Raw genomic sequence first — 12,241 nt, forward strand, 5'->3', positions numbered from 1 at the left:
GAGATAAGCGGGGTTTTAAAAACAAACTTTTGGGGGGGGGGGGGTTGTTGTTGTTTTTTGTTTTTTTTATAACTAGTCCCCCAGATGGGCAATATTGCAATACACAGTTCTACCTCTAGATGTCCTCAGTTGAATGACGCCCAGCATCACTGAGGACATCGTGTGAGTGCAGGGTGTCATGGAACCATCACCCCCCTTTTCTGAGGGCCTCTCTGTTAGCCCCTTTCTCTGCATGGAGGACTGGCATCAATGAGGACATCTTGTGGATGGCCAATCCCCCCACCAAAGAGACCTCCCTGTTAGCCCTTTTCTCTGCATCATTGACAACATCCTGTAAGTGCAGAGCGTCATGGAACTACTCCCCCAAGAGACCTCCCTGTTAGCTCTTTTCTCTGCATCACTGAGGACATCCTGTGAGTGCAAGGTGTCCTGAAACCGCCCCTGACACCCCACCCCCCAAAGGGACCTACGTTTTAGCCCTTTTCTCTGCATCACTGAGGACATCCTGTGAGTGCAACGTGTCCTGAAACCGCCCCTGACACCCCACCCCCCAAGGGACCTACGTTTTAGCCCTTTTCTCTGTATCCTTGATTGAGCACTAGCATCAATGAGGACATCCTGTGTGTGCAGGGCATCATTGATCCGTCTTCCCCCTTCCCTGGCTGGCCAAGCTGTGAGCTGGGCTGGAGGCAATGGCTGGGCAGGAGGCAATGACTGGCCAAGCTGTGAGCTGGGCAGGAGGTGGTGGCTGGCCAAGCTAGTTGTTAATCTGACACTCCTTTTTTGTTGTTGTTTTTGCCGCACTCAACATGCGCCAAATCATCAGCATAATGCGCCTATGTTGAAGATGATTTGTTACATGTGTGCCGAAACCTGCAGGTAATAGCTGCAGATCTCTGCCTGGTCTGAGCAGAAGCAGATCTGCACATTGGGCCGGCTCCCTTAACAGACTGAGAGAAGCTGCCTCCTTCCACCCTCTGCCTAGCTGAGCAGACTGGGGAGGCAGCCAGAACGTTCCCGTGTTCAGGGACGTCCCTATCTTATTCGCCACTTGAAGCAGCCAGTAGAAGGGGGGAGCTGTGGGTTAAGCCGAGGTGTCCGGCGGGCAGGAGGCAGTTGCTGGCCAAGCTGTGAGCTGGGCAGGAGGCGGTAGCTGGCCAAGCTGTGAGCTGGGCAGGAGGCGGTTGCTGGCCAAGCTTGAGCTGGGCTGGAGGCAATGGCTGGCCAAGCTGTGAGCTGGGCAGGAGGCGGTAGCTGGCCAAGCTGTGAGCTGGGCAGGAGGCGGTGGCTGGCCAAGCTGTGAGCTGGGCAGGAGGCGGTAGCTGGCCAAGCTGTGAGCTGGGCAGGAGGCGGTGGCTGAACATGTGCCCCGGCGTTCCTGCCGTCATGAGCACCTTACTCGCCAACATCAATGCCTACTACGCTCACACAACTGCCTCCACCAACGTGTCCGCCTCTGACCGCTTCTCCGCATCCAACTTTGGGGTGAGTCCAGGCCACCACGCCCCCCCCCCCCCCACCCCCTCCCGAATCCCAATCTGCCTTCCATACAATTTCCGTATTTTTGCTCCATTCTCTTTATTGAACTCTGCATGTTTTTTTTTTCTCCTCTCTCTGTACAGAAAGAACGCTTTGTGAAGCTCCTGGATCAGCTGCACAATTCTCTGCGTATCGATCTCTCCATGTACAGGGTAAGTTCAGAAATAGCAGCGAGCACAAAGGGATGATTGCAGACTGCCGACGCACGCTTGCCTCTCCCTCTAATCCCGCTGGGAAGTGATAGCTGAATTCTCCCGGCTCCAATGTGTAATTAACTATCTCTTGGAAGAAGACGTACAATTGGGGGCTCTTTTGATCCGTAAAAGGGGAAGAAATGGAACCTGTGATTAGTGAGAGATACATACAAGCGGCACCGCTATTGATGACAGGGTGCTACTGGTAATTATAGAAATGGGAGTTACTTCAACCGAGTCATATCGGTTCATTACACTTTCTGAAAGGGGGGAAACAAGTCTTCTGTATTAAAGAGACACATCTGAAGCTTTAAAATGAACTAGTCAGCCTTTATAAACTTTTACAAGTACCACAAAATACCTTCATTAGGCGGAAAATCCTCTTCTGTGTGCCTCTCTGAGGCTACCTTCACTTCTCTTCCTATTTGAGTTATGCCCAGCCTCATCCGATTAAATTCCCGTGAGCTCAGGCTGTCATGGACATGCCCCATCATGTGCATCATCAAATTGGCCTGGGCTCTCGGTGGTCCTGGATAGTGTGGCAACCACATTTCAATATGTGAGTGCTGGGCTGTTCAGAAGTGCTGTTGTAAGCGAAGAAGTGCTGTTGTAAGGACCTTCCAGAAGACTACAGGAGAAAGGTATGTATAATGGGAGTTTTGGGATTTAAAGACTCCCTTAAGGTTAGAGGTTTGGGTCTGAGATGGGGTTAGCAAGTAGGGTTAGAGTTAAAGAGATAGGGGCTTGGGGTTAAAATTGGGCTACGGGGTTAGGGGTCTGGATTAGAGGGTTAGAGGTTTGGGTTAGGGTTCAAGAGATAGGGGGTTGAGGTTATAATCGGTTAAGATAGGGTTAACAGTTTGGGTTGGAGGATTAGGGTTAGAGGTTTGGATTAGGCTTAAAGAAATTTGGGGTTGAATGGGTTAGAGGGATAGGGTTAGCGGTTTGGGTTAGAGGGATAGGGTTAGCGGTTTGGGTTAGAGGGATAGGGTTAGCGGTTTGGGTTAGAGGGATAGGGTTAGCGGTTTGGGTTAGAGGGATAGGGTTAGCGGTTTGGGTTAGAGGGATAGGGGTTTGGGTTTGGGTTAGAGGGATAGGGCTAGCGGTTTGGGTTAGGGAACACTTTCTGAAAGGGGGGAAACAAGTCTTCTGTATTAAAGAGACACATCTGAAGCTTTAAAATGAACTAGTCAGCCTTTATAAACTTTTACAAGTACCACAAAATACCTTCATTAGGCGGAAAATCCTCTTCTGTGTGCCTCTCTGAGGCTACCTTCACTTCTCTTCCTATTTGAGTTATGCCCAGCCTCATCCGATTAAATTCCCGTGAGCTCAGGCTGTCATGGACATGCCCCATCATGTGCATCATCAAATTGGCCTGGGCTCTCGGTGGTCCTGGATAGTGTGGCAACCACATTTCAATATGTGAGTGCTGGGCTGTTCAGAAGTGCTGTTGTAAGCGAAGAAGTGCTGTTGTAAGGACCTTCCAGAAGACTACAGGAGAAAGGTATGTATAATGGGAGTTTTGGGATTTAAAGACTCCCTTAAGGTTAGAGGTTTGGGTCTGAGATGGGGTTAGCAAGTAGGGTTAGAGTTAAAGAGATAGGGGCTTGGGGTTAAAATTGGGCTACGGGGTTAGGGGTCTGGATTAGAGGGTTAGAGGTTTGGGTTAGGGTTCAAGAGATAGGGGGTTGAGGTTATAATCGGTTAAGATAGGGTTAACAGTTTGGGTTGGAGGATTAGGGTTAGAGGTTTGGATTAGGCTTAAAGAAATTTGGGGTTGAATGGGTTAGAGGGATAGGGTTAGCGGTTTGGGTTAGAGGGATAGGGTTAGCGGTTTGGGTTAGAGGGATAGGGTTAGCGGTTTGGGTTAGAGGGATAGGGTTAGCGGTTTGGGTTAGAGGGATAGGGTTAGCGGTTTGGGTTAGAGGGATAGGGTTAGCGGTTTGGGTTAGGGTTAAAGTGATAGGTGCGATTGGGCTTAGAAGGGGTTTGATAGGGTCAGTGGTCCTGGTTGGGGTTTGTGTTAGTGTTAATAAGATAGGAGGTTGAGGTTAGAATGGGTTAGAGAGATAGGGTTAGAGGTATGGATTAGGGTTAAAGAGATGGGGGGTTGGGGTTAGAGGGATAGGGTTAGCAGTTTGGGTTAGAGGTTTAGGTTAGGGTAAAAGAGATTTGGGGTTAAGGGCCTGTCACATGATATCAGGTCCTGATCAGGTGCGGATCTGCAGACTGATGCAGTGTGTTTTTGCCGCGTTTTGCAAAACAAACAGCCGCGTTTTGGTCACGTTTTTGATGCGTTCCAGTAAAAAAAAAAACATTTTTTTTTTGGCTGGAGTGGGGCTGTTAGTATGTTAGCTGCAGTGCAGTGTGTTTTTTACGCGTTTTGGACGCGTTTGCATTTCCTGACCGTTTCCTGACCGTACAAAATGTGACATGCAGTACTATTTTTCTGTCGTAACCTAAACGGACTGCGCACGTGAGAACTGGAGCCCATAAAACACATAGGGATACATTGGGATGCATTTTGAGTGCAGCAGCGTACGGATCCGGTCAGCACACAAAACGGACGTCGTGTGAACAGGCCCTAAAATAGGTTAGGGTTAGCCTGATGATGCTTGCTTTGTTTCTTGGAAAGATGGCAAGTGGCCCCTGACTGTGAAAATAACTGATTCCAATGGATACAAGTGTGAGCACTCACTTTTGCCCTCTAGAGGTGGTCTAAAATGGGCCACTGACTCAGGGACTAAATTGTTTAGAGAAGAGAAAGAGCCCATGATGTCACAGGGCAGGCCAGAAGACTGAAGGACAAGCTATGTGTAACGGGACTTTTAACAAAACAGTTGAGTTTTGAGCTTTAAAGACTTCTCTAAGGTTACCGGTTTGGGTTAGAGGGCTAAGGTTAGAATGGGTTAAAGGGTTATGGTAAGCCCGATGATGCTTCCCCATGAATGCGTGAACTCACCTTTGCCCCCTGGGGTAGCCCTAAATGGGCCAGGGACAGGGACAGGATCATTTAATGTAGGATGAAGGAATCTTCGTACTTGATGTCTGCACTGATATCATACAACAACAATCTTTTGATCCCCTCTGATAATTTCTGGCCCATATCCCATCCCCCCCCCCAGAGTTATTCCCTACGCTGAGAACAAGGCCACAGGAGAGCCTGACAATGCTGTGTGATGTGAAGCTTTACATTCATAATAGATGAGCCATCATGAAAGGGAATGTGTCTTTTTGATTCCTGCTTTATGTTGGCGACCACTGCTCACAAATGCAGCAATGTCACTTAAAGACACAGCACTCCCGACCGTTCATTTCAACCAAAATATATGTCACCAGTATTTTCTGCACGTTATTTACCCTTGTGTAGACATCCAAAAGCCCGGAGACTGCTGTTGGGTGCCGCCATCTTGGATGTGATTCCACCAACCCCAGAAGACTCGGAGCTATCACTCAAAACTATGCAGCTAAGAATTTTTAAACAGTGTTTCTCGCCTCAAAGGTCTTAGCCATAGTGGTGACACCCAAGACGAGGCATATATAGGAGGCCAAACACACCAGCACAAAGGCGATGGACACGTCAGAGTGACCTGGTCTTGTGTTAATAAAGTTTGTTGTGGCGTGCGGCCTGAGCCTGTGCATGTTCAGTGGGGAGGAGGCGGACGGATCTCGGAGCTCAGGCTCTGCTGTTCCTCAATTAATCTGTCTTCTGTTCAATAATGAAACATTTACCATCTGTTCTGTACAGACTTCCAAAGGAATTGGCCTGAAATGTTTGTCAACACTTATGCGTATTGAAGTGCAACTAAAGGCAAATATAAAACCACTGCGTTTGGTGTATGAGCTGAGCCGCTGTTCTACTTCCTTTTAAAGAGAATTGTATATACTTTATTTTGATCAGGGCAATACAAATATTACAAAGCAATACATATTATTTTGTATTTACGTATGCAGCCACTAGATGGCGCTCGTGGCTCTTTTATGCTTTTCCCAGGCTCCACCTTACTCCTCTTATGGGGAAAACGCCTGTTCCATACAGATCTCAATAGCTCAAGAGTAAATTTACATAAACAACCCCCTCTCTCTGTTAAAACATTTAATACAAGCTACAGTCCATGACACTCAGTTTACGAAGGATCCACTCAGTCCAGAGAAAGAGAATTCAGAGCACTCATGGCAAATTCATCTTCTTTATTGTTTCAAAGAAACTCAACAAAGACTGAAGACCATCCAGCCAACGGCCACTTCTGGTGCTTAGACGCTCGCTTTCTCAAGACACGTGAATCTACCTACGCTCAGGGCATGCTTGTTTTTATTCATAGCCTCACATCCTCCCTCCAGTGAGGTTCCACTGACCCATGCTAAACCCCCTCCACATTTCCTACATTGTTCCAATTATGTCTCCATTGCTCTATACTACATCCCCTGCACTTTTCTTCTATTCCAATTACATCTACATTGCTCTGAACAGGACCATCTCTATAATGAGTAATTCTGAGATGGTTCCCTTAGGCGGCATCTCATTGGAGGGAGGTCAGGTGGCAGGGTAGCGGCCACAGCATCCCAGGTTGCTAAGAACTCTTAGCAAACTGTGGCGCTCTGTGCGGCTTCTTGCCCAACTCACTGACGTCACCAGTTGTCAGGCGCTGAGCTGGACACTCCCACCGAGCTCCTGCCAAGCAGTGACAACGGTGAGCTCGGTGGGATGCCAGACAGAACCACTGAAACGTGGTCAGGTGTCCGCTCTCCCATCTCCCAACACATATCAGCACAACAACCACGAGCCCACCTCAACCCTCTCCCCAGAGATCATTTGCTGCCAGCACCCCGGTGTGACCTTGTACCTTTACAGAGCTTCATGCCTGCCTCATGTAATGCTGGGAGTCCCCCAGAAGTCCAATACAAATAGGGACTTTCTGCAAATTGGAACTTGCATAGATCTAGGCACCTCCCACGCCCCCAATATACATGGAGCATTGCCTACTGGCAAGTTCCGTTTTTTGTGGGGGGTCCCCTAAACTGGGGTGTCATTCAGGCCATGAAGTGGTGACATTTGGGAGTGCGGGCATGCAAATCAGCTATGTGGGAGGAGGCAGAGAAGGGTCATAGAGGAAGTACGGAAAGCTCAGATGGTGTGACTGGCATAGGGAGACACTGACAGAAACAAGGATGGGGGCTATACAGGTGAAGGGATCCTTGCACTTGAGTTCCTCTGTATCAGGACTTTGCTGGCTGGAATAGAATCGAATGTCCCATTTCTGGAATAGAATCGAATGTCACATTGCTGGAATAAAATCGAATGTCACATTGCTGGAGTAGAATCGAATGTCCCATTGCTGGAATAGAATCGAATGTCCCATTGCTGGAATAGAATCGAATGTCACATTGCTGGAATAGAATCGAATGTCACATTGCTGGAGTAGAATCGAATGTCACATTGCTGGAATAGAATCGAATGTCACATTGCTGGAATAGAATCGAATGCCCCTTCGCAAGTGAAAACTCTGGTTGATTTTGTAAATCTTCAGCACAGCAAAGTGTGAAGAGTGAAACTTGCAGCTATACAGCCCGGGGACGTTGTACGGCTCCCAAGAAGAGGCCTGCCGCTCTCGGTTCAGCATTTGGGTTATGTAAATGTTTGCTGAAGTTTTGTTATTTTTCCTGAAAGTGGAAAATTGTCCCCATTAGCGACGGCCAAGAAAGAAATGTATTCTGAATGTGCCGAGATTCTATCTTAAAGTGGACCTGTACTCCGATGTAAACAGCGAAATAATGGAAGAACTGAAATGGGTTTCCTGGAGAAAAAGATCGTCAAGGCCAGGGGTGGGCAACCTCGGCTCTCCAGCTGTTGTGGAACTACAACTCCCATGAGGCATGGCAAGACTGACAGCCCCATGCATAATTCCCAGAGGCTGGAGAGCCGAGGTTGCCTGCTCTTGCTCTAGGCCAGGGGTCAGCAACCTTAAACACTCAAAGAGCAATTTGGACCCGTTTCCCACCGAAAAGAAAACACCGGGAGCCACAAAACCCCTTTTGACATCTAAAATGAAGATAACACTCCATATATCATTATTTACCTTTATGCTATACAGTATATAGCATGTATATAGGTATATATAGTAACGCACTGGACTCTGGACTTAGTAACGCACTGGACTCACCTGCCAAACCTCACAGCTAGCATCCCAGCCAGACGGCGTGCAATGCAGGGGGCAGGGGATGTGACATATTTCTCCTCTCCGGCCTCCTGTTACTAGGGACGCGGCCGGGAGAGGAGGCGAGTCACAAGACCCGCCCCATTAATGAGAAGCCCGTCGGCAGTGCGGGGCCCCAGGACCCTGCACTGCCGCATATTCCAACAGGGGGGTGCCCAGGACCAGACCTCACTGGGCCCCCACAGCCTCAGGCCCAGAGGCCCCCAGGGGTAGTTCCGCCCCTGTAAAGGGAGCCGCAGCAGAGGGATGAAAGAGCCACATGCGGCTCCGGAGCCGCAGGTTGCTGACCCCTGCTCTAGGCGTTCTCTACAGTGCTGCTTACTTGAGCCTCAGTCATATCTTCTCTCCTTTTCTGGAGAAGGAGGCGGTCAGCCAATGTGACCCCTGACCTGCCCTTGTGGAGAGATCATGTGACCTCGGTGCCCTGGCCTTCATATATGTGACCAGCACCACTGGGACCTAGTGCAGTCATTTCCTTTGATCTCAGTTCTTCCTTTACACTTTATCCAACCCCGAAAGTCTATTTATATCACATTAATAGGTCTTCTATGATCATTTATCAGACGGGACAACCAGTCAGGTTATGGTGAGATGGACCAAAAGGGGCCGAAAAGTCCTTCATTTACAAGACTGTGGCCTTTATTGCCAGAAGGATATGCAGAGAGCAGCCGGTGTATAGCACAGATAAATCCTTTATATAGAGGGTCGTCTGGCCAATTTTTAGTTTCAGGTTTTGTTTAGCCATCACCATGTGATATAAAGACACCATGAATTCTATAGAGGGGGGCGTGGAGACCCATGAACCGATATAACAGGGTTATGGGGGGGCAAAAAGTGTTTTACTAAAGTACAGAGAAACACAACGCCGCCTTCTCAGCCCAGAAGACAGTTTACCAGGTTTCTGCCTAGGTTGCCATTTGGAGGATCTGCACGACAGCAGCCATCTTTGTAAAAATCCAGACTTGTCCATCCTCCTTCTGGTCCTTCTCTGTGTGGCCTACGCACGGACCCGATCTCCACCTTCCCATTAGATTCAATCAATGTTTTGTTGCATTAGAATGTGCTGACGGCTTGGCCTCTTGAGTCTCATTATTCTGGTTCCTTCTTGTTTTGCAGAACAATTTTCCGGCCAGCAGCCCCGACAGACTGCAGGATCTGAAGTCCACTGTGGATCTGCTGACCAGCATTACATTCTTCCGGATGAAGGTAAGACGACTCTGTTACCCCATGGGGTGTGTTGTCAGCAGCACACGTAGAATGGTATCTCAAGGTCTGTAGCTGTATGTCTCATCTTTGTGTGTGTCCGGCATAAATGATTGTCACGATGGATTCCATCTTTGGCTTAAAGTTAACCTTTTTTTTTTCACTTTTAAGCAACTTGCTTAAGCAATAATAAATACCACAAACTACCGCTGACCTCTAAGCCAAGTCCGCTCCAGGCGCCACCCCTGTCCATTTAGAGCAGCCTTTCTCAACTAGGGTTTCGTGGAATTCTAGGGTTCCTCAAAAGGTGCTAGGGGTACCATGAGCAACTTCTGACTTTCGATAAGTAACCACTGATACCAAAAATGTTTTTAGATCTCTGTAAGGAGGGCTTTCTTCTCACTGACCCCCAATGTAAGGGACATTCTTCTCACTGACCACCAATGTAAGGAGCATTCTTCCCACTGCACCAATGTAAGGAGCATTCTTCCCACTGCACCAATGTAAGGAGCATTCTTCCCCCTGACCCCCAATGTAAGGAGCATTCTTCTCACTGACCACCAATGTAAGGAACATTCTTCCCACTGCACCAATGTAAGGGACATTCTTCCCCCTGACCACCAATGTACGGGACATTCTTCCCCCTGACCACCAATGTAAGGGACATTCTTCCCACTGACCCCCAATGTAAGGAACATTCTTCCCACTGACCCCCAATGTAAGGAACATTCTTCCTACTGACCCCCAATGTAAGGAACATTCTTCCCACTGACCCCCAATGTCACGATGATTATGTTAATGTATCGTGAGTTGTAGATATTGCCAGGGGCTTCGTGAGACCTGAGAGTTATTTGAAGGGTTCCTCCATGTTACAAAGGTTGACAAAGATTATTGTTCACCACTGAAGCACAATGGGTTGGCATATAGGTTGGGGAATGGGGGGGACCTGTGGCAGAGCGGTGTAAATCTCAGGATTGTATGGACAGAAATACAAATCCCTTGGCAGGTCACACAGCTCCTTGATATGTATTTCTTGTGTAATTAGAGGTCTGCTTGACGTTCAGCCTTGAGGCCGCCACTTCCGATTTCATCCCATTAGCGGTGTCGGGTCGGTTCTTGTGAAGTTAGACGGCAACATTACAGCCGATTGCAGCTGTCATCTCCGGGATCAGCGCGCAGCGTGAGGCGTGCAATAGCCGGGGAGCTGCTGGCTTTTTTCCTTTTGTGTGACAACGCCGAATGTGTCAGCCGCGTGCCATAGAGAGGCGACTCGCGGGACCTTCATAGAGGGCGCTTTGCATGCCGCCTTTGTTCTCCGGGGTGGCGGGCGCCTCTGGAGTAATGAAGATAACGGATTAGTGAATCTGACGAGGAGGATTATTGGAGTCGGATTTGTCTCTCTCTCACACTGACATTGAGGTCTGGTCCCTGCAGGCAAGCAAAGGGTTAAATGATACCTTTACCGGCTGAGCATATAAACACTGTGAGCTCCCGATGAAGCTCCCGTCCGTTCTGCCACCATGTAGTACAGAAGCAGATATTTGTCATGAATTGTACACACGGCCAGGGGTGTCACCAGAGTTTTCGGGGTGGAGTGGGGGGGCTGGTGGTGCACATTGGGGGGTGGGGTGTTGCGGCTCTGGTGGTACATGGGTGCATATTCCGAGGTCGGGAACTGGGGGGGTGACCCTGTTGGTGGGGGGCCTGATGGCTTACCTGCCGTCCCTCCAGGTTCACTGACCTCACTGGCGACCCAGTGGCTGCCTGAGGCAACCACCTTCAGGCAACCGCCAGAGTTGAGCATGTGACATACTGCACAGCAAACAGAATGGCGCTGGAGTAATTTCCAGGCAGTGCGGAGTTTGACAGATTACAGCGTCATTCATAGGTGGCCCTGCAGTATGTCACTTCCAATACGGTATAAAAGATGGGCCAGCCCAGAGAGAGTGACTTGCAGCATAGTGTATGCCATGGTGGAAGTCCAGAGAGTCTCAGTTATAGTACAGTGTATGGAGTGGAACAGTCTGGAATATGTGACAAAGAAAGTGTACAGAGTGAGATGGTGCGGAGAATGTATCATAAAGCACATTGTCTGCAGTGGGGTGGTTCTAAGGATGCAACATAAAGCGCAGTGCACAGAGAATATAACATCAAGCACAGAGTGGGATGGTTCTGAGAATGTCACATCAAACACAGTATACATAGTAAATTTCTGTGCATGGTGGCATCATTGTAAGCATGGCAGGGGAATGGTTCAGGGAGACTAGGACTAGGAGCGTCCCAAGCAACTGAAATTCGGCATGAGACATGGTGGGATATTTTCTTGGCACACTTTGGGCCCCTTGGTACCAATTGAGCATCATTTAAATGCCACAGCCTACCTGAGTATTGTCGCTGACCATGTCCATCCCTTTAGAAACACAGTGCATTCATCTTCTGATGGCATCCTCTGAGTGGGCATTAATGTGGCAGATGAGGTTTAATGTCGATAAATGCAAAGTAATGCACTTTGGACATAAAAATAAACAAATGGGTTATACAATTATGGGGGTGCCGCTAGGGAAGTCAGAAATGGAGAAGGATTTGGGGGTCATTGTAGACCACAAACTGAAAGGTAGTTTGCAGTGCCAGGCTGCGGTAAACATAGCTAGCAGGGTCTTGTCCTGTATTAAGAAGGGGATGTATTGCAGGGACAAGTCTATAATTGGGCCTCTATATAGATCGTTGGTTCGGCCACATCTGGAGTACGCGGTCCCGTCGCCGGTACTGAGAAGGGATGTCCGTGAACTGGAGAGAGTCCAGCGGAGGGCAACCAAACTAATTAGGGGAATGGAGGACCAGAGCTATGAGACGAGGCTTCTGACCTTAAACATGTTTACGCTGGAATTAAGGAGATTAAGGGGGGATATGATTTTCATGTACAAGATGTTCAATGGTGACAGCAACATTGGCAACAAACTGTTTGAGATTAACTCCATTACAAAGACTAGAGGCCACCACCTAAAGTTGGTGGAGAAAAAATTCCAGCACAATGGGCGAAGAGGGTTCTTTACAGTAAGAGCGGTTAAGGTCTGGAACTCACTGCCA

The 12,241-nt window shown here is 48.6% G+C and overlaps 1 protein-coding gene across 1 annotated transcript in view; it reads left to right on the forward strand.

The window, feature by feature from the left end:
- LOC108799480 (protein unc-13 homolog B-like) overlaps nt 1-12,241 on the forward strand; it is a gene marked incomplete at its 5' end in the record, with an annotated part of 285,160 nt that overhangs the window by 198,194 nt on the left and 74,725 nt on the right. The window contains 3 exons of the mRNA XM_018571343.1: nt 1,347-1,485; nt 1,623-1,691; nt 9,068-9,157. Coding sequence (XP_018426845.1) covers nt 1,347-1,485; nt 1,623-1,691; nt 9,068-9,157 — 298 coding nt within the window. The remainder of the gene's footprint in view (nt 1-1,346; nt 1,486-1,622; nt 1,692-9,067; nt 9,158-12,241) is intronic.

This window comes from Nanorana parkeri, unplaced genomic scaffold (genome assembly GCF_000935625.1).
Source record: "Nanorana parkeri isolate BGI_ZX_2015 unplaced genomic scaffold, ASM93562v1 scaffold1737, whole genome shotgun sequence".
In the NCBI taxonomy this organism is placed as follows: Eukaryota; Metazoa; Chordata; class Amphibia; order Anura; family Dicroglossidae; genus Nanorana; species Nanorana parkeri.